Below are 17967 nucleotides of genomic sequence, written 5' to 3'. Positions count from 1 at the left end.
TTGAGCATCAATAAGCTTGCTGAAGAGTACTAGAATAGATGTTGGCCAACAAGTGTACAAAATCTCATTCTTTACATCTTCATAGTGTTGGAGTTTGTATACTAGAAATCACCTTTCGAGTGATTGAATACTGTAAAAACTCTTATTTTATTTTTCAAGAAATAAAACAGATTATATTTGTCGTAATGTTGTTATGTTTACCTTTAATGGATGTTTATTGCATATTTAAATGTATAAGCAACTTAACAAAGTCTAAGTCTTTATTTTAGTAGACCGGTTGTGGGTGACATCCACCTTATGGTAACACGGTCAGTTCTGAACAAAGAAAAAGAAGAATTTCACAACCCAGATAGGCCTAGACTACCTATCGTAAAAGGTTGCAATGTCAGTCCGTATATTTCTAAGCCTTACTGAAATAAGATAACATTGGTGTGGTAGGGAACTGAACAGATCTAACAGCGAGACGAGTCTTTATGCTATCTACTGAAAGACGAGGTCTTGATAAATGTTTACTTCTTAATCAATGTACATTAGCATTGGACATACGGTATTGATTATACACTACTTTGACTTATTAAATGGTGCGGATTTTTCGCAACCCAATAATCCTGATATAGGGTAGTGGTGATTAATATCTAGCGGTGCTAGAATTGCAATTATGTTGAATCGTGTGCAAGGTGAGTCTCGTTTGATAATGTCCTCCAGAGAAGCGCGAAACAAGGTTTTATTATTATGAATAATAAATGAGTGTTTCAAGCTGGTCCGCTATTGGAATTAATAAGATGTTAATTGATTAAGTCTATAGCACACATTAATTAATTAATGCACATTTATATCTTAAGCACGAGAAATGAACAACAACACGGAAACCCGGATTACTTGTAATTTCGAATTTGGATGGGCAGTGCAATATTATTTCTGTAGTGACTGCTAATAATATACAAATATAAGCTTGTATTAAATTGTGTATTCAATTTAATTAGTAAAAAGCTAATTGGGGGATGTCATATCCAAAACCTTCCATAGATCCCTGTTTGGGCCCAATATGAACTTAATATAAATAGGAGAATAAATGAGACTGAAAATATACTTTATTTCACTCAAAAATTTTTGTCCCCTTCTCTATGCAGAAGAAGAAGATTTCTTCAGCTCTCCTCTGTGAGATTTTTCTGTCTTCTTTATTTAAGTCCTAGTATCTCAGTCCACACTAATATCGGAATACATTCGGGAACCAGTCAAAAGGTTTGTGGTCTAGTACTCAAGATATTCACGTGGAGAAGTAGCGAGCTATCGTCGATTCTTTGGAGAATCATCAAGGTATTATTCTTACTCCATAGAAAAGCATGTTTTAGGTTTCGATTATATCTAAAGCATGTTTTAATTCAAGTTATGAGCATGATTAGGGGTGTGCATTCGGTTTTTCGGTTCGATTTTTGCCCAAACCGAACCGAACCGAAAAACCGAATTTCCTTGAAAATCAAAACCGAACCGAACCGAAAAACCGAACTTAAAAAACCGAATTAAACCGAAAAATCGAAATTTTTAATAAAAACTGAAAAACTGAAAAAAATGTGGAGTATATATTAATATATAATAAATTAAAATATATAATATAAAATTAATAGAATATATATAATACATACTATATAAAATATATTTAAAGTATATATTATATATATGATATACTATATTTAAATTAATAGAATAAATATATATAATATTATATTTAAAATATAATTCGGTTTTTCAGTTTTTTTTCGCCCGAACCGAACCGAATAGAAAAGCTGAATTTTTTTTATTTTTAAAACCGAACTGAACTGAAAAACTGAAAAAACCGAACCGAATTTCAAAATTTTGGTTTGGTTCGGTTTGGATATTCGGTTTTTTTGCTCACCCCTAAGCATGATACATGTGATAATTACGCGAATAGGTTTTATCTAAATAATCTGCTAAATAGATCGAAATTATTATCTGATTTATTTGATACGCGCTTCCGTTGCCAACCTCTTCAATTGGTATCAGAGCCAGTCTTTGATTGTGATTATTTGGATTTAAATTTCGCGAAATTCATATATACATGTGTTATTTGATTTCGGAGAATGTTCTCGTCTTTAGTTGTTATTTTATTAGCATGATGAACTCAAGAACTATCAAATCAAAGAACTTGAATTGTTCGAATATACGAGATGTGCGATCCATCGGCGCTCGCGCCAAGATGGATCGCGCTGTGTATGATCGAAGTAGGGATGTCAACGTAGTGGGAGCAAGGGAGGTGATCACACGACAAGGGCTCATGCGCGCCGCTGGCGAGACCGCCGGTCCCGGGGAGCTCCGGGAACTACAGACGGATAGTGGGAGAACGAGGCAGCGATCAAGCGGCGACGTGCATACGACCAAGGGCTTGTCCACGCCGCCGGCAAGACCACGATGCCGATGGAACTCCAGCACAACGACAGTCGACGATGGGTTGACATCGACAGAACCACTATTCGTCTGAGAGCAGCGGGAGTTTTCCATCGCAATACCCTAACCCACACGGAATTCTAACCCTAGTCGAGCCCTGACTTGTGCAACGCTGAACCGAGAGCTACACCGCCTAGGGCGGTCGCCGCTGGTTGAGGCAAGGTCACTGACGGAGGAGCGACATCGACCGGAGTAGCGCGGCGCCGCCGGAGGGTGCGAGTGATGCCATGCGCATCCTCGTGTTGAACGGCGTCTTCGCCGCTGAGGGAAGCCGAAGGCAGCCACGTTTGTCGCGGGCTACCGGTGGGAGCATGGCGACGCGTCACTATGCCGGTGAAGTGGTCGTTGGATATTCATCGACATCGATTCGTGCAAACCTCGATCGACGAGATATCGATAAATATATTATTTTATAATTTTTAATTCTTGAAATTAAAAGAAATCATTAATATTTTTTTGAGAAGATTTCCCTAGATTTTAGGAATATTTTAATTATTGACTATATCTATTGAAATAAATATATTTTATTTACTCCTAGATGATATGGACAGGAATAATTTTAATAGTTTCCTAAATATTATATATCTACAATCCTAAGATAGATATGTAGGAATCAGATGTTGTAGCATTATTTTACCAATTTTTGCATAAAAGTGAAAGAGGTAATATGAGTTTAGGAGTTTTAATTAAATAATTTTTAAATTCGTAATTATTTTTTTCTTTTAAAATACTAAAATTTAACTAAAAATATAAGCAAAGTAATTAAACAAAATGAACTAATAAAAGACATGAAATTGATGTCCACTTTGTGACGTGGCACTATAAGTCAAGATTTTGTATCAAGCTCTCAGCCCAACCCAAATTGATTTTCTTGACCCGATCCATTTATATACCATCCCCTTTCTCTCCGACGATCTCTTTCTCCTTCTCTTTCATTCTCCTACTTCTCAGTTTGGGGCTTTTCTCCGGTCTTCACGTGTTTGCTTCTCTTCTTAAATTCTCGGTATATATTCGTGAATTATTGCCCTTCTGTTTCCAAATTGCGAGTTTTTTCAAACATCTCTCTTAATGTTGCGATCAAAACCTTTGACCTGTGCAGTTGGAATATTCGGTTTGTGCAGTACTTTGCTTGGAGCTCGGGAAGCTTCAATTCTTTCGGGGAGGGCAGGATGGATTTCGTATCGAAGTATCAGGTAATGTTTTGTTTATAGTCGACTAATCTACTGTTAACCCCTATTTTCTCTCTGTCTACGATCTTTTAAAACTAACTTAGGGTTTTTTTTTGCTTAGCTAATTTAAAGTTTTGGGTGCTATTATCTGCATTTTTGAATGTTGCTGCAGGGTGTGGTGGGGCGCGTTTTTGGGAATGATAATTCGACTTCGGATGATGACAGGTGATTTTATCCATCCATGCTTCTTTTATTCATAATGTGTATGTGATGCACGTCCCACTGAATATACTAATAACTGCTTTACAATTGGAGTAACATTGATGAATCTTGTCTTTCTCGGTTTCTGCTCAACTTCATACAGAATGCCTCCTCTTAAGATTGGGGTTCCTTTTGTTCTGCTTTTTTAGTAGGATTGGTATTTATGTTCTCCAATTGCAACCTCAATAAACAAATTATACTGATAAGAGATCATTTGATGAGGAAAATAAAATAGATGTTTTTTTTTCTATATGTGCTATATTTGTTATCTTCCTTTGATTGAGCAGTTTGAAGTTTGTCTTGTTTTGTTTGGCCGCTTCTCAAATTTAATTTGTTCATGGCCATTTTTATCGACAGCTATGTGGAGCGCTTGCTTGATCGCATTAGCAATGGCACACTAGCTGACGACAGGAGGAATGCCATGACTGAACTTCAGTCTATTGTGGCAGAAAGTCATGCTGCACAATTAGCTTTTGGTGCAATGGGTTAGTTCATTTTTTCTTAATGGAACAGCTAGCTCTCTGATTCTACGCTTTATCATGTAAAATGTCATTTATGCCCTAAACTCAATGTTAGTGCAGGCTTTCCGGTACTGTTGAGTGTCTTAAAGGAGGAGCGCGATGATGTAGAAATGGTCTGAACTCTTTGCCCCTTGACTTGAGTTTTTCTAAATTCATCACTTTGTTACCTAGTATTTAGTGTTACATTCTGGAAAATATATCCATTGTTGGCAATTCTCCATTATACTCAATTTGAACATGCATTTATTATTTGAATAGGATGTGGATACAAGTCTGTTCTTGAACCAAAGGCTTGACAACTACATATTTTTCCCTCCGTCCACCAATAAACGTCCATGACTATCATTTTCGTCCGTCCACCAATAAATTTCCCATTTGCTTTTTTACTACTTTGGTAATGGACCCCACAATCCACTAACTCTTCACTCACATTTTATTATAAAATTAATACATAAAAGTAGGACCCACCTTTCACTATCTTTTTTCATTCCATTTTTATTACATTTCTTAAAACCCGTGCCCAGTCAAATTTGGCCTTATAATCGTGGACGGAGGGAGTAGCTCTTAAAAGCAGTATTTGCAATGTCTTCAACTGATTCATTTTGTTGACAGTTTTTGACACCATTCACAGATATTTTTAGTACCTCATGTGTAAGAGTTCCTCAAGTGGCTGTGGACTCTAATATGATATTCTGTCCATAATGTTTTTATGTAAACTTCTATGGCCAATAGATACTATCCCTAGCTGTTAGCTGATACTCCCTCCGGCCACTAAAAATAATCCCATTTGTGGGCGACGCAGGTTTTAATGTGAAATTGGTAAAGTATGTGAGAGAAAGATATAAAGTAGGTAAAGTAGGAGAGAGAAAGAAAATGTGGATAACGTATGAGAGAGATAAAAAATGAGTAATAAATAGGGAGTAACTTTTCATTTTTAGTATGAGACTAATTTTGGTGGACATACGAAAATAAAAAGAGAGACTATTTCTGCATTGTGCATTATCGATTGAGTATCCACTTTAGTACTGGTTTATTATTTATCCTGATTCGGTACTGTATTTATGAAGTTACGGGGGGCTATTGAAACTCTTGTAAGTGCTGTAAGTCCTACTCAGCATCCAAAATTATCGAAGAATGAGGTTCAGCCAGCTTTGATGAACAGTGACCTACTTTCTAGGGAAGTAGAAAACATCTCTCTTCTACTGTCTCTTCTGGTAAGAGTGCTTTCTTACATTGAACTTGTATCTTATCGTCAGTGAATAATTTGATACTTTTGCAGTCCGAGGAGGATTTCTATATACGATATTATACGTTGCAGTTGTTGACAGCACTTCTAACAAAGTCTCCAACTAGGTATTTTATTTCTTTTTTTGTTCATGAAAAGACATTGATCCTCTCAAGCTAGTCTAAGAGCATGCTGTTGGGTATTTCCATAGGCTGCAGGAAGCTATTCTAACTATTCCCCGTGGTATAACAAGGCTTGTGGATATGCTCATGGATCGTGAGGTATTTTTTTACTGGATACCTATTTATTTTTCACCATTCAGACTGATATATAATTGCACTCGTCTATGTATTTGAAGGTTATACGCAATGAGGCTTTGCTGCTTCTAACATACTTGACTCGTGAAGCTGAGGCAAGTTTGTTTCTAAAATATATAATATATATCACTGTTATAAGTTTCTTTTTCTCTCTCTGATAATAATATACTTCATTTCTTATTACTGGCATTCATTGTGACATTTGACATCCAGGAGATTCAAAAGATTCTGGTCTTTGAAGGCGCTTTTGAGAAGATATTTAGTATCATAAGTGAGGAGGGTGGTTCTGAAGGAGGTGTTGTAGTACAGGTGTTCAGCACACTTATTACTGATTGTTTGTATATGTTTTATGATTTTCAATTAAGCATTTGTAGTTAACTATATATAATTTTTGACAATCTAGTAAATTTGATCTGTGTGTTACGACCTGTATTTATAGGAGAATATGTAATCAATCTGTAAATACAGCTATATGTAAATACAGATAACATTGTATTTATAGGAGAATATGTAATCAATCTGCTCTTTGATCTTGCAAACAGGACTGTCTGGAACTGTTAAACAATCTTCTTCGAAATAACACCTCAAATCAGGTTCTGCACATTTATAATCCACCTTTCTCATACGATTCTAAATACAGCTATATGAATTTTCTTACCGCTTTTAAGGTGCTGTAGGTATTGCTTAGGGAGACAATTGGCTTTGATCCACTGGTACCAATCTTGAAGCTCAGAGGAACCACGTATAAGTTCACACAGCAAAAGGTTAATTCTTTTCTTACTGCTAGCTGGCTCATATTTTTTACTTCCAGCAAATGAGGTTGCTTAAGCGCTCATTCTAACTTTCTCCTGCATTCTACTCATTGCCAATAGACTATCAATCTACTCAGTGTATTGGATACGATAACTTTGTTGGTAAATGCTGATCTACAAACTGATCCTGGAAGAGACTCCAACGGGTTGACAAATAGGACTGTCTTGGTGCAGGTTTGAGTTCGATGTTTAAAATTTTACATTATGAATCTGACAGATTCTACCTAATCTTACTTTGCACTAGTTTTAGTCTCACAGATAACCTTTTTCTATACTTTCAGAAAAAAGTGTTGGACCATCTTTTGATGCTTGGCGTAGAGAGTCAATGGGCTCCTGTTTCTCTTCGTTGTATGGTGAGATAGCCATTCCTTATGAATGAATTATTTCTCATACTCTGAGTCCATTCTTTATCCAGTGCTCTATCATTTCTCTGCAATGGTGTGAATGGATTTTAATGTTTTATGAACGCTGATGTGAATGGATTTTAATGTAAACATCCACTTTTTTGTTTTAATTTCTTTTAGAATGTATCTATGAGCTTTACCAGGAGCCATCAAGGTGATTCAAACTATAGAAAATTTCATTAGGTGTTTTTGAAGTTTTTCCTGCACCAAAAACATGTTGAAATGTCTGAAGGAAGCAATTTTTCAGTTGTCAAAGACTCAAACGATATATATCAGAGACTACTATTATGATTTATCAAATCAGAATGAGTTAGAAGGGTAGATAAGATCCTAAGACAGTTAAGTATTACTTTGATTAAATAATAAGTGGTTGACATTTTACTCTATATCTTATGGTTTTCTCTGGAAGCAATGCACACCTCATAAGTTACAAGCAGAATATATGTGAGGGAGAGGGAGGCCCGCATAGCTGCACCTGACTGGCTCATTCTATGTTATGATTAGTTATTTTACTATGTATACAGTTAGTTTTGTGATTTAATTGTTAGTTTGGCAGTGGAATCCTTTCGTGGGCTTTGGCTTAACCTAGGAAATGAAAGGGTTCTTCTTAAAAGAAGTTGTCTAGGGTATTATTCTTGATCTAATCATGGTGCCTGGCCCTTGGGCAGAAGAGAATTATGATGATTGCTTCGTGTTTATTTGGATATTGTTTATGTTTATTCACTTGTAATCCAGCACAAGCTTATATTTTTGGTCTGAATCCCCTTTACTCTACATTATATACAATATTGTATAACCTCAATATGACTACTTTGAGTAAAGAATGAGTTTTTCCCCACAATTGTACATGCTTCCTTTGGTGAACCACTAGCTAAAAGTTGGTTGACACACAACATGTTGGAATTTTTAAGAAGTGCATGGTATTTGTAATTTTCTTGAAGTGCATATTTTCACTTGCATTGCTATAACCATTTCAGGCACTCAGATGCATTGCAGATCTGGTGATTAATCATGCAAAAAATCGTGATGCCCTTGCAAGTAAATTACTTGGAGAGGAGCCACAAGTTGAGCCCGCATTAAATTCTATCCTCAGAATTATCTTGCGTGCTTCTAGCACACAAGAGTTCGTTGCAGCTGACTATGTTCTTAAGAACTTCTGTGAGGTTTGTATTATTAGTCTTAGGCCAGCTATATTATTGTTAAGCAAGTAGACATAAATGTTGGATATCCATGTTTTTATCAACAACTATGTTTCCTAAATTTGGTAAATTCTAATATCCACGCATGTAAGATGCCAATTTTCGAACTGTTTTATTACTCTTTTTTGTATACACTCATATTTTATTTTTCTAATATGAGCCCTTATGTCCTTATGATCTTCCACCTTGGAATAGAAAAATCCTGATGGCCAATCAATGCTTGTTTCAAGCTTACATCCTCAATCAAGCTCAACAGTTCGTTCTCCCTTTGAGGAGGATGTTAATGCATCATTCGGGAGGTTATATTTATTTTCAGATGTCTATCTATTCTACCCTTTTAGCTGTTGATTAAATGTCTGATATTACTGAATTTTGCAGCATGCTACTGAATGGCCTGACGTCGAGTGAAAGTGATGATGACCTTGAGGTAATGCTGTAGATTTCATGTGAATTGCTCCTTGAGGCACAATAAATTAGGAGCAGAAATAACAACTATAACAAACTAACGAAAGCTAGGAACCTAAATAACAACTATAACAAATGCCGAGATTGCTGCTTCCGGATCCTTCTCTACCCGCTAGGTCTCTTTGTCCTCCACGTTGTTGCTTGGCCAAACAATTCCCCGATCCCCGCGCTTGTAAATCTTCCATCCGTTATCCGTAACTGAAACCATTTAGAAAAATATGTCCTCTTGAGCTGGATTGGTTATCTATCTGGCCATTGTATTTTTATGAATTTTGAATTAGGGAATATTTGCCATTTCATTGCATAAGAAGATCTGATTTGTCCTTTCTTTGTTTTCCTTCTGCAATCAGTAAATCTGTGATCCTGAGGCTACTGAGTTTTATCTGACTTGGTCAGACATTTCATTGCACGGGAAAATCTGATTTTGAGTTTTGCTTTTGGTCTCCAAAATTTTGAAATAGTCAGGCACCTTCTATATAGTTGTGGTAGTTCACTATCTGTAAAATCAAGGATACAATGTGAAAGAGGTTTGACTGTTTGGTGATGTTGATCGAATTTCATTAAGTATCCACTGTCAAATCATCTCCCCAATTTGTACAGATTTGCTGCAGAGCTGCAAGTGTCCTATCTCATCTTTTGAAAGATAATATCCAGTGCAAGGAGACGGTATGAAATTTCATTTCATGTACATGTGTGTATATCTTTTTTCAACATAAATATTTGTATATCCTTGTTCTCTAAGAGTTGCTCGTTCTATCCAAGAGCCATAGCGACTCAGTCTGACTGACAATGGGCTGATGCAGGTTCTTCAAGTTGAACTTGAAGCTCCTACGCGATCATTGGGATGTGCAGAGCCTTTGATGCACCGTTTGGTAAAGTACCTGGCACTTGCGTCGTCCAAGAAAAGTGAAGATGGAAAAGCTAGCACATTTGGATCTGTGTATAGTCATCCAGTTATCTTGAAATTGCTAATTATTTGGCTGTTTGACTGTCCACCTGCTGTTGATTGCTTCCTCGATTCACATCCCCATCTAACATATCTGCTGGAGTTAATGTCCGATCAAACTGCGACTGTATGTGTAAGGGGATTGGCTGCTGTACTCTTAGGAGTGTGTATATCATACAATAAAACGATTGACAATGGAAAGAATGCTTTTAGCATTGTAGATGCCGTAAGTCAGAAAATCGGTCTCACATCATACTTTTCCAAGTTCAATGAAATGCAGAACAGCTCGCTTTTCACTTCTGCAAAACCATCTCTGACTCGCAAGCCATTGAGTAGGTCAAATGCTGCTAGCATGTCTGAGATTGAGAATGTTGAAGAAGATGACAGCATTGATCCTAACAGTGATGACTATTCGATGCTTTCAATGGTCTTTGATTCACAGTTTGTTGACTTTGTGAAGAGATTAGATGCTAAGATCAGAGAGCAAATTGTGGAAATATATAGTCACCCAAAGACCCAAGTTGCTGTGGTACCCGCAGAACTTGAACAGAAATCTGGGGAAATTGACGAGGAGTATATCCAACGTCTAAAAAGATTTGTGGAGAAGCAATGCCTTGAAATACAGGTACTTTCATTGATCTAGTAATGAAAATTCTCTGTTTCGTTTATAGCTGCTAATATAGGAAGGGTTTTTAGTAAATTAGTTTTATCAAGTTTAACTATGGACCGTTTGTGCAAGTTCAACCTTTTGCTCATCATATGCTCAACTTGAGGTCCCATTTCTGAGGAACCTACTCTTTTGCATTTTATCTTACATTCTTTGGATATAAATCTTCTGAAGGAACTTTTGAGTCGGAATGCTACTCTGGCTGAGGACCTGGCAAGAGTAGGGGGGAGTGAACCGTCCCAGCTTGAACGTAAAGTTAGTGCTGGCTCAGAAAGAGTTCAAGTTGAAACTCTGCGTCGTGATCTTCATGAGACTTCCCAACGATTTGAAGCCCTCAAAGCAGAGAAAAGCAGAATTGAAGCTGAAGCATCAATGCACCAAAGTGCCGCGAGTAAAATGGAATCTGATCTAAAAAGTTTGTCTGCCGCATATAATAGCCTTGAAGAGGTTAATTTTCAACTAGAACGTGAAGTCAAAGCATTGAAGAGTGGTGGATCAGTCCTCGCCTCTGCTGACGTCGAGGCAATAAAAGCTGAAGCAAGGGAAGAAGCCCAAAGGGAGAGTGAAGCTGAATTGAATGACTTGCTGGTCTGCCTTGGGCAAGAACAGAGCAAGGTGGAGAAGCTTAGCGCGAGGCTGTCGGAGTTGGGGGTTGATGCCGCTACATTGCTGGACGGCATCGGAGAAGATATGGGACTTGATGGAGACGATGATGACGACGAGGAGGATGAAGAAGACTGATTCTCAAATTATTAATCTTTCTTTTATTTGTACATGAACATGATGTGGTAACTGTACAGTGTTGTAATAATTTATCATTTGGAAATTTATCGAATGTGTTTATGTTTTTGTTGTAAATACTAACCGAGGACTGATTTGTCTCCCTCTTTCTGAAAACCATATTTGTTCATCTTCTCTCAAAAATCCAATATATATATATATATGAAAGTAAACACATGAATCATTATAAAAGCAAACCAAAGTGATTTATTCCTATGTATTGATTTGCTAGAAGCAATTCCTAGTTTACAATTCAAGGCATGGACATCTAATCAAGCCCACAAAAAGAGCAACAGACCATTATTCCTTTTCCAACTCCGAAGCAACTATACATGTTTTTGTATACCCACAAATAATAGTATGTCTCATTGCATCAATGCAAAAATACTATTCGCAGCTAAATCAGATATCAATCTTCTACAATGGCAGCTGCCATAGGATTCAGCACTTCCATTTCTGTGCAGTTTATACCAACAAAAGGAACATCAAACCTTTCCATTTCTAACATCCCACTTAGACAATCAAACACAGTTCAACCACTTAAGCCTACAAGAAGAAAACCATACAACCTATTTGTGGTTCCACCAAGCAGTCCTACCTCCGACACTAGTTCACTTTCTCCTGCAGCTCGAACGATCATGGAGTTCTACTCTTCCATTAATCAAAAGAACTTGACGAAACTGGAAGCGTTGGTAGCTAATGATTGTTGCTTCCGGGACTATTTTTTCCCTAAACCGTTCCAAGGGAAAAAGGTCTCTTCTGTTTTCCTATAAGACATAACGGGACTTCTTCATTTCTTCCTAACCACTTTTCTCTTGCATGCTAAATTCAGGAAGTTATGCATTTCCTCGAACAACTTACCACGTGCATGGGTGATCACAGAAACATGAGATTTAATGTTGAGCTTGTATGCGAAGGGAACGACTATACAGTTGCTTTCAATTGGCACTTGGGTATCTTTCTAATCTGTTCATTCATTATTGTTTATTGATGCTTATCAAGCCCCAAACATGTTTCAATCTGATTGCAGATTGGAAAAAGATAGAGGTCCCTTTTACTAGAGGAAGCAGCTGTTTCTCACTATCAGTGAATGAAGATAAACTACTTATCAAGTATCTTGGCTCAATTCTTTACCATCTCCTTTATAATGTTATCAGAGAAACATAAATAACATTTTAAATAAACACTTGCAGGAAAGCACAAGTTTTCATTGAATCACCTATCAAATTAGGAGTTGTGGCACTGGTACTAAAATCTATCTTTTTGAACAACATTCATAAATGCAATACACAAGATTCATTGTAAAAATGAAACATTTAGCATATTTGTTATTAGGCATGGTACAGTTTCTTCTTTTCTCCATCGAGAGAACTACATCTTTTGTCCTTGAACATTGCACTATTATCATCCGCGGTCCCTATTCTTTAAAAATATCACCAGATATCTATGTCTATGGATATTGATATAGTACCGCTGGAAGGACTTTTGCACTATTTTGAGTCTTTTTTGCCCCTTTGATATTTTTTTTTACTTAAAGGGCAATTTTGTACATTAACCATTAAGGAGAACTACATTTTTAGCCCCTAAACTCTTGCTAAAAATATCATCTATGGCCCCTATTTTTTAGAAATATCGCCACACATATGTGAACTTTGGTGTAATATCACTAGAAGGATTTTTGCACATTTGGAAAAAAAAAAAATTCTTTCCAAAATGCTTTCAGCCTTTAAAGGCTAGTTTTTCAAAAAACTGGACGTTCTTACCAAAAACATGTGGAAAGAATTGATGGATAATATCCTTTTAACACAGGTGTAGATTGTGACGATTTTCTTACTTGTTAATGCTGTTCACTGAAAATCAGGCTATATTCAAGAGTGTGACTTCAATATTCGATGCATTTCCAGCAGCTACAGAATGTAATAAACCAATCCCCATTTCAGAATCCTTATTCCTGAACATACAATACTAACACAACGTCGCCCGTTTGCTCATACAGGGTTCTTAAAGAGCCCGCATACTATGTTTCGCGTACTAATAAAGGCATACAGCATCGGCATACATCCTGTGATAAGTCCATTCCTAGCCTGGTACATCAAGCTACTGAATCTCACAGCTTGCATTCTAACCACTACTCTCAATATTCTGCATTACATAGCCAAGATTTTTCACAAGTAATCCACAGAGTGTGGTGGCCTGTTTCACCACCAATCACCATCTACATTTCTTTGTATTTTGGAATCATTGTGACAAAAATTCGCCTAACAATGATGAACCATTTTTATTCTAATTAAATACACTGATTATCCCTCTATGTCCATGACATTCCATGATAGTAATTCATAAAAAATGAAAAGGCTACACGCAATTGTTCCACAACTATTTATAGTTTACTCTAAAATTTCAAGGAAACCAAACAGCTAAAAAAGAGTTCGAAAATGTACTTTTCCATCATTTCACGCAAACCAAACTCGTCCTAAAAAAATAAAAATCCAACAAAAATAAGTTTTAAAAATTTTAAAATGCAAACAAAAGTGGACATGCAATAGTTAGCTTAATATAACAGTTCGGCTCCGATACTGGATCCTATAGGACACTTCCACTTCAGCACTTCATGTTAAGATTTATCGATGATCGACAAGAAACGAGCAATAAAGATGACACACGGTTTACGTGGTTCTGCTTGTGTATTATGTAGACCTCACCGTGCACTGTCTTAATTTATGTTATATTCTCATTCCGGGCTATCTGTCAATTAAAATCTTATTTTCCATTTTTGATAAGTGGACCTCATACTCCACAAGTCATTATACTTACATTTTACTATTTAATTAAAATATAAAATATGATCATATTCAATTAACTTTTTTTTTTATTATTAATTTTCTTGTTAAAGTCAAACAATTTGTTAAATCCGTCAGTTTAAACGTATCTTTAAATAGCGGACAGAGAGTATAAATAACCTATGTAGTTATATAAAGAATGTCATGTACGTAACGGAATTTTGTCTATAAGTTTTTATATAAGAGAAATGCACTTGGAAAAACTTTGACAAAAATAATTTTAGGTTTATGGTACACAGTTTGAGCAGTGTCAAGTCTATTCTTTAGGAATGTTGCACTTGATAAAGTCCAATGGGAAGACATGATACATTACTATACAAAATGTGGCATTGTTCTTGCACATGATCATACACTCTTCACAATTAACATGTTTATATACTACTCACTTTCAAGATCTTTGAGATTTGTACATACCTGGGAATCTGCCAAATCAAGATTCAAGTACATATTCAACTTCAAGTGCATGTGTGCGCCTTACTTTATCAGCTATATTAGGTCGAGGTGGTGGCATCCATTCATCCCGAAGCAGCTCAAAGCCGCATAGATTGGCAGTGAAGACACTTGAGCAGTGTCAAGGAAGTGAATCTTATGACTTGGGTGTAGTGCTACCCTTGAGTAGACCAGCGTCGCCGTCCATGAAGAGGTCGACAATTTCTACCTTATGAGCATTCGAATCTTCATTCTGGATCCCTTTCAAAGCATCCAGCACTTCTTGCATCGAAGGTCTCATATCCTTCTCTTGCTGCAGACATCTGAAAGCCAATTCTGAAACCAACGTAACCATCCTTCTCGCAGAACTATTCGTGTTGAATCCAAGACTTGAATCAACCAGCTCGTGCAATGTATGGTTTTGAATCTTGTTGACAGCCATGTTCGATAAATTGATGTCCTGGCGTTGCCTGTTGGTATCCACTGCCTGCAGTGATGATATAAGCTCAATTAGCACAACCCCAAAACTGTACACGTCGCTCTTTTCTGTGAGTTGGTAGCACTGGTAGTACTCAGGGTCGACATAGCCGGGAGTCCCTTGTGGAGCAGTGGACACATGAGTTACGTTGCTTGGGAATAGCCTCGACAACCCAAAATCAGCAACTTTTACATGGAAATCATTGTCCAGAAGAATGTTGCTGGTTTTGACATCCCGGTGTATGCAATCTGATGTATGTAGATAAGATAGAGCATCAGCAGTTTCGACAGCGATTTGCAACCTAATAGACCAAGACAACAAGCCCGATTTGGCACGTTTTCCATGCAGATGATCCGCTACCGTCCCATTTGGTACATATTCATACACAAGCAGTAGCTCTTGGCTTCTTCTAGAGGTGCAACCATAGAGTGTCACAAGGTAATGATGCCTTAACCGTGCTAAAATCTCAACTTCATTGATGAACTGCTCTGTGCGCTTGTAATTGTTCTCGTATAAGCGCTTAACTGCAACTACACGACCGTCTGAAAGTAGCCCTGTTTGAAATGTTGTTTTCAGCTCTTGTGCTCGAAAAAGAGAAGACAAAATAATGAAATTTATCCATGTGGATGATGAAGGGGAGTGAGTATACGAACCATAATATACAGTACCAAATCCACCATCTCCAAGCTGTCTAGAAGGATCAAATTTGTTAGTGGCTTCTTCAAGTTCGGTGCAGCTGAAGACCTGCACCCCAAAATACGAACTTCCCCTACCAAAGTCCGACTTGGGAGATGGATATGACGGGATGCTATTACTCGAAGGCAGGGAAAGGAGGCCTTTCGTGGAAGGGGAAGAAGTGACTTCCTTGGTTGCGGTTCGAGATGACAGCATCTGCTTCCTCTTTTGTCTGCAATGGAAAGCCATCCATCCCAGGCCAACACCAGCAAGAACAGCCCCACCGACGAAAAGACCTGCAAATTAAGCTTCCTTTTTTAGCATAACATTTTGTGTGAAAGAACATATAGTATAGAGTTGGGATGGCATGCCACCTATAGTCCTTGCTGTATTTGTGTTTCCTGCATCAGCCAAGAAATCACAAAATAAGAGTGTGTACCAACCCAACCTTAGGATTTTTATAAGCAAAACTAGGCCTACTTTCAAACATCCATAACACAACTCAGAAAGAGATAAACTTAAATAGCCTAACTATTCATACAACCAATAAGTTTATGATCTATTTCAATAGTAAGCAGGACAATAATGCAAGTAGAGACACAAATTTTATGCAACTAATGTTATCTACACGAATCAATGATATAATCTAACTTAGAAGAGTAAAATAAAGTGGATTGAAAAAGTTAATAGAATATGACTCACATTTTTATGTATCAGTTACTAAAATATGAGTTGAATATGTTATTGGAATGCGAGATTTATTTACCATTTGTGGTTAAAAAAAAGTAAAAGTGAACAATTAATCGAGGATAGACGAAAATAACAAATGTGGACAATTAATAAGGGACGAACGAAGTATTTCATTTCAATTTTATTTATACTTGGAAAATGAACCTTACATTAATTCACCTACTTTCATTATATTCACATTTTATTATAAAACCAATGTATAAAAGTAAAATTTGCATTTCATTATTTCTCTCTCACTTTTTCTTTACAAAATCAAAATTATTTTCGAAATCTAAGCTAATAAATAATGGGATATTTATTACTGAACGAATGAGTGCTATATTTGACTGGACACATTGTGTGTCCAGTTAAATACTAAATTTGACTGAATTGAAGGCACTTCTACATATTCCAAACTCTCAACTATGATCTAGATTGCAAAATTTGATCATTTGATGTATGACAAATCTTTAAATTTAATGGTCTATATTATAGTTTAGAGTTTGTAGAATGTATAGAGTTTTGCGTTTAGGTAAATGTATTTATATGAAATGCAATCATGTAAGTTAAAATGAAAATAATTAAAAGTAGGCAGAGTCGTTGATACCCTTGGAAGTCGGGGGCGATGAAGGGGCGCAAGAATGAGAAATATAGGGCGGATGAGGGCAATAGCACACAGTCTTGTTGGCCGCCAAATCATAACCGCAGCGGCCACCCGACGCCCTACAGTCGCCGCAGCTCTGGCTCTCCATCTTCCACCTGATCTGGAAACCATGCTTCAGAGCCTCCCCCAATTCCTTCGCGTCCAGAGGCTTATCCACCGGCATCAAAGCCCCCGACACCACCACGCTAGCACCACAAACCCTCCCAGGAGGCGGAGGCACCACCCAAGGCGCCACATACGCGTCTCCTCCATCTCCACCGCAAGCCACGCGCGTCATGTGCACAGCCTCAGGGTCGACGTCGAAACGGCAGCCGTAGAAAAACGTGTAGTTCATGCAGGTGGCAGCGTAGTCGAACACCGAGTAGTCGAGGGTGGTGTTCGCCATCACGGCTGGGCAGGCGCTGCTCATCGTCTCCTCCCTCGCGATCCTCAGCGTCTCCTGATCCATTTCCAGCACGCGGTATGTCAGCCCCGCCATCTCCATCGTCGTCGCATTACTGCGCTCGTCGCACCTCAGGACTAAGCTGCGATGGCCGCAGTAGTCTGGATCGGTGGAGCCCCGGAAGGGGTAGCCGATGCCGCTGATATTGGCGCCGCAGCTGAAGGTGTTGCTGCATTTCCAGTACAGTTCGCTGTCGGATTCGCTTGGTCCGATGGAGAATTTGATGAGGAGGAGAAGGAGGAGAAGGAATGTGTTTTGGGATTGCATTGGCATGGGAGGTGTGAGGGTAGCGATGTGGTGTTGTATGAGGATATAATTAGGCAGTGGTTGGAGAGAATAAAAATATGGGGGAGGTTGGTGCATGATATTGTATACTAATAGTTGGACTTTGAAAGTTTCTTTGATTTCTGTCTATTTAATCTTGAGTGGGTAATTACATTTACGTATATGCTTCAGATTTTTAAAAATGGTTCCACCTAAC

At 37.6% G+C, this 17967-nt stretch overlaps 3 protein-coding genes across 4 annotated transcripts; 2 read left to right on the top strand and 1 right to left on the bottom strand.

The window, feature by feature from the left end:
- The first annotated feature begins 3317 nt into the window (after positions 1–3317).
- Positions 3318–11359, top strand: LOC125222011 (golgin candidate 6-like). 2 transcript variants are annotated; one of them, XM_048124386.2, is made up of 20 exons: positions 3318–3466; positions 3563–3656; positions 3805–3857; positions 4251–4378; positions 4475–4527; positions 5482–5628; positions 5694–5767; positions 5851–5920; positions 5998–6051; positions 6170–6265; positions 6499–6549; positions 6634–6720; positions 6829–6942; positions 7050–7121; positions 8150–8335; positions 8567–8670; positions 8750–8798; positions 9437–9502; positions 9640–10407; positions 10624–11359. In XM_048124386.2, exons 2-20 carry the CDS (start codon positions 3633–3635, stop codon positions 11188–11190), a joined length of 2763 nt encoding a protein of 920 aa, XP_047980343.1. In that variant the 5' UTR covers positions 3318–3466; positions 3563–3632; the 3' UTR covers positions 11191–11359. The 2 variants fall into 2 exon arrangements, with proteins under 2 accessions (XP_047980343.1, XP_047980344.1); XM_048124387.2 differs by having other exon boundaries at positions 3343–3466; positions 3585–3656.
- A 192-nt stretch (positions 11360–11551) lies between these two features.
- LOC125185669 (Nuclear transport factor 2 (NTF2) family protein) lies at positions 11552–13525 on the top strand. Its single transcript, XM_048082239.2, has 6 exons — positions 11552–11981; positions 12062–12182; positions 12260–12341; positions 12423–12474; positions 13091–13145; positions 13226–13525. The coding sequence occupies exons 1-6, from the start codon at positions 11652–11654 to the stop codon at positions 13402–13404; spliced, it is 819 nt and encodes a 272-aa protein (XP_047938196.1). The 5' UTR covers positions 11552–11651; the 3' UTR covers positions 13405–13525.
- A 760-nt stretch (positions 13526–14285) lies between these two features.
- LOC125220325 (LEAF RUST 10 DISEASE-RESISTANCE LOCUS RECEPTOR-LIKE PROTEIN KINASE-like 1.3) lies at positions 14286–17754 on the bottom strand. Its single transcript, XM_048122484.2, has 4 exons — positions 16988–17754; positions 16026–16052; positions 15630–15947; positions 14286–15530 (listed from the first exon to the last, which is right to left on the bottom strand). Exons 1-4 carry the CDS (start codon positions 17751–17753, stop codon positions 14656–14658), a joined length of 1986 nt encoding a protein of 661 aa, XP_047978441.2. The 5' UTR covers position 17754; the 3' UTR covers positions 14286–14655.
- Between the last annotated feature and the right edge of the window lie 213 nt (positions 17755–17967).

The sequence above is a fragment of the Salvia hispanica genome, chromosome 1 (genome assembly GCF_029641045.1).
Source record: "Salvia hispanica isolate PSC_SH4W2 chromosome 1, Shi_PSC_v1, whole genome shotgun sequence".
In the NCBI taxonomy this organism is placed as follows: domain Eukaryota; kingdom Viridiplantae; phylum Streptophyta; class Magnoliopsida; order Lamiales; family Lamiaceae; genus Salvia; species Salvia hispanica.
This window is presented reverse-complemented; position numbering and strand designations above follow the sequence as displayed.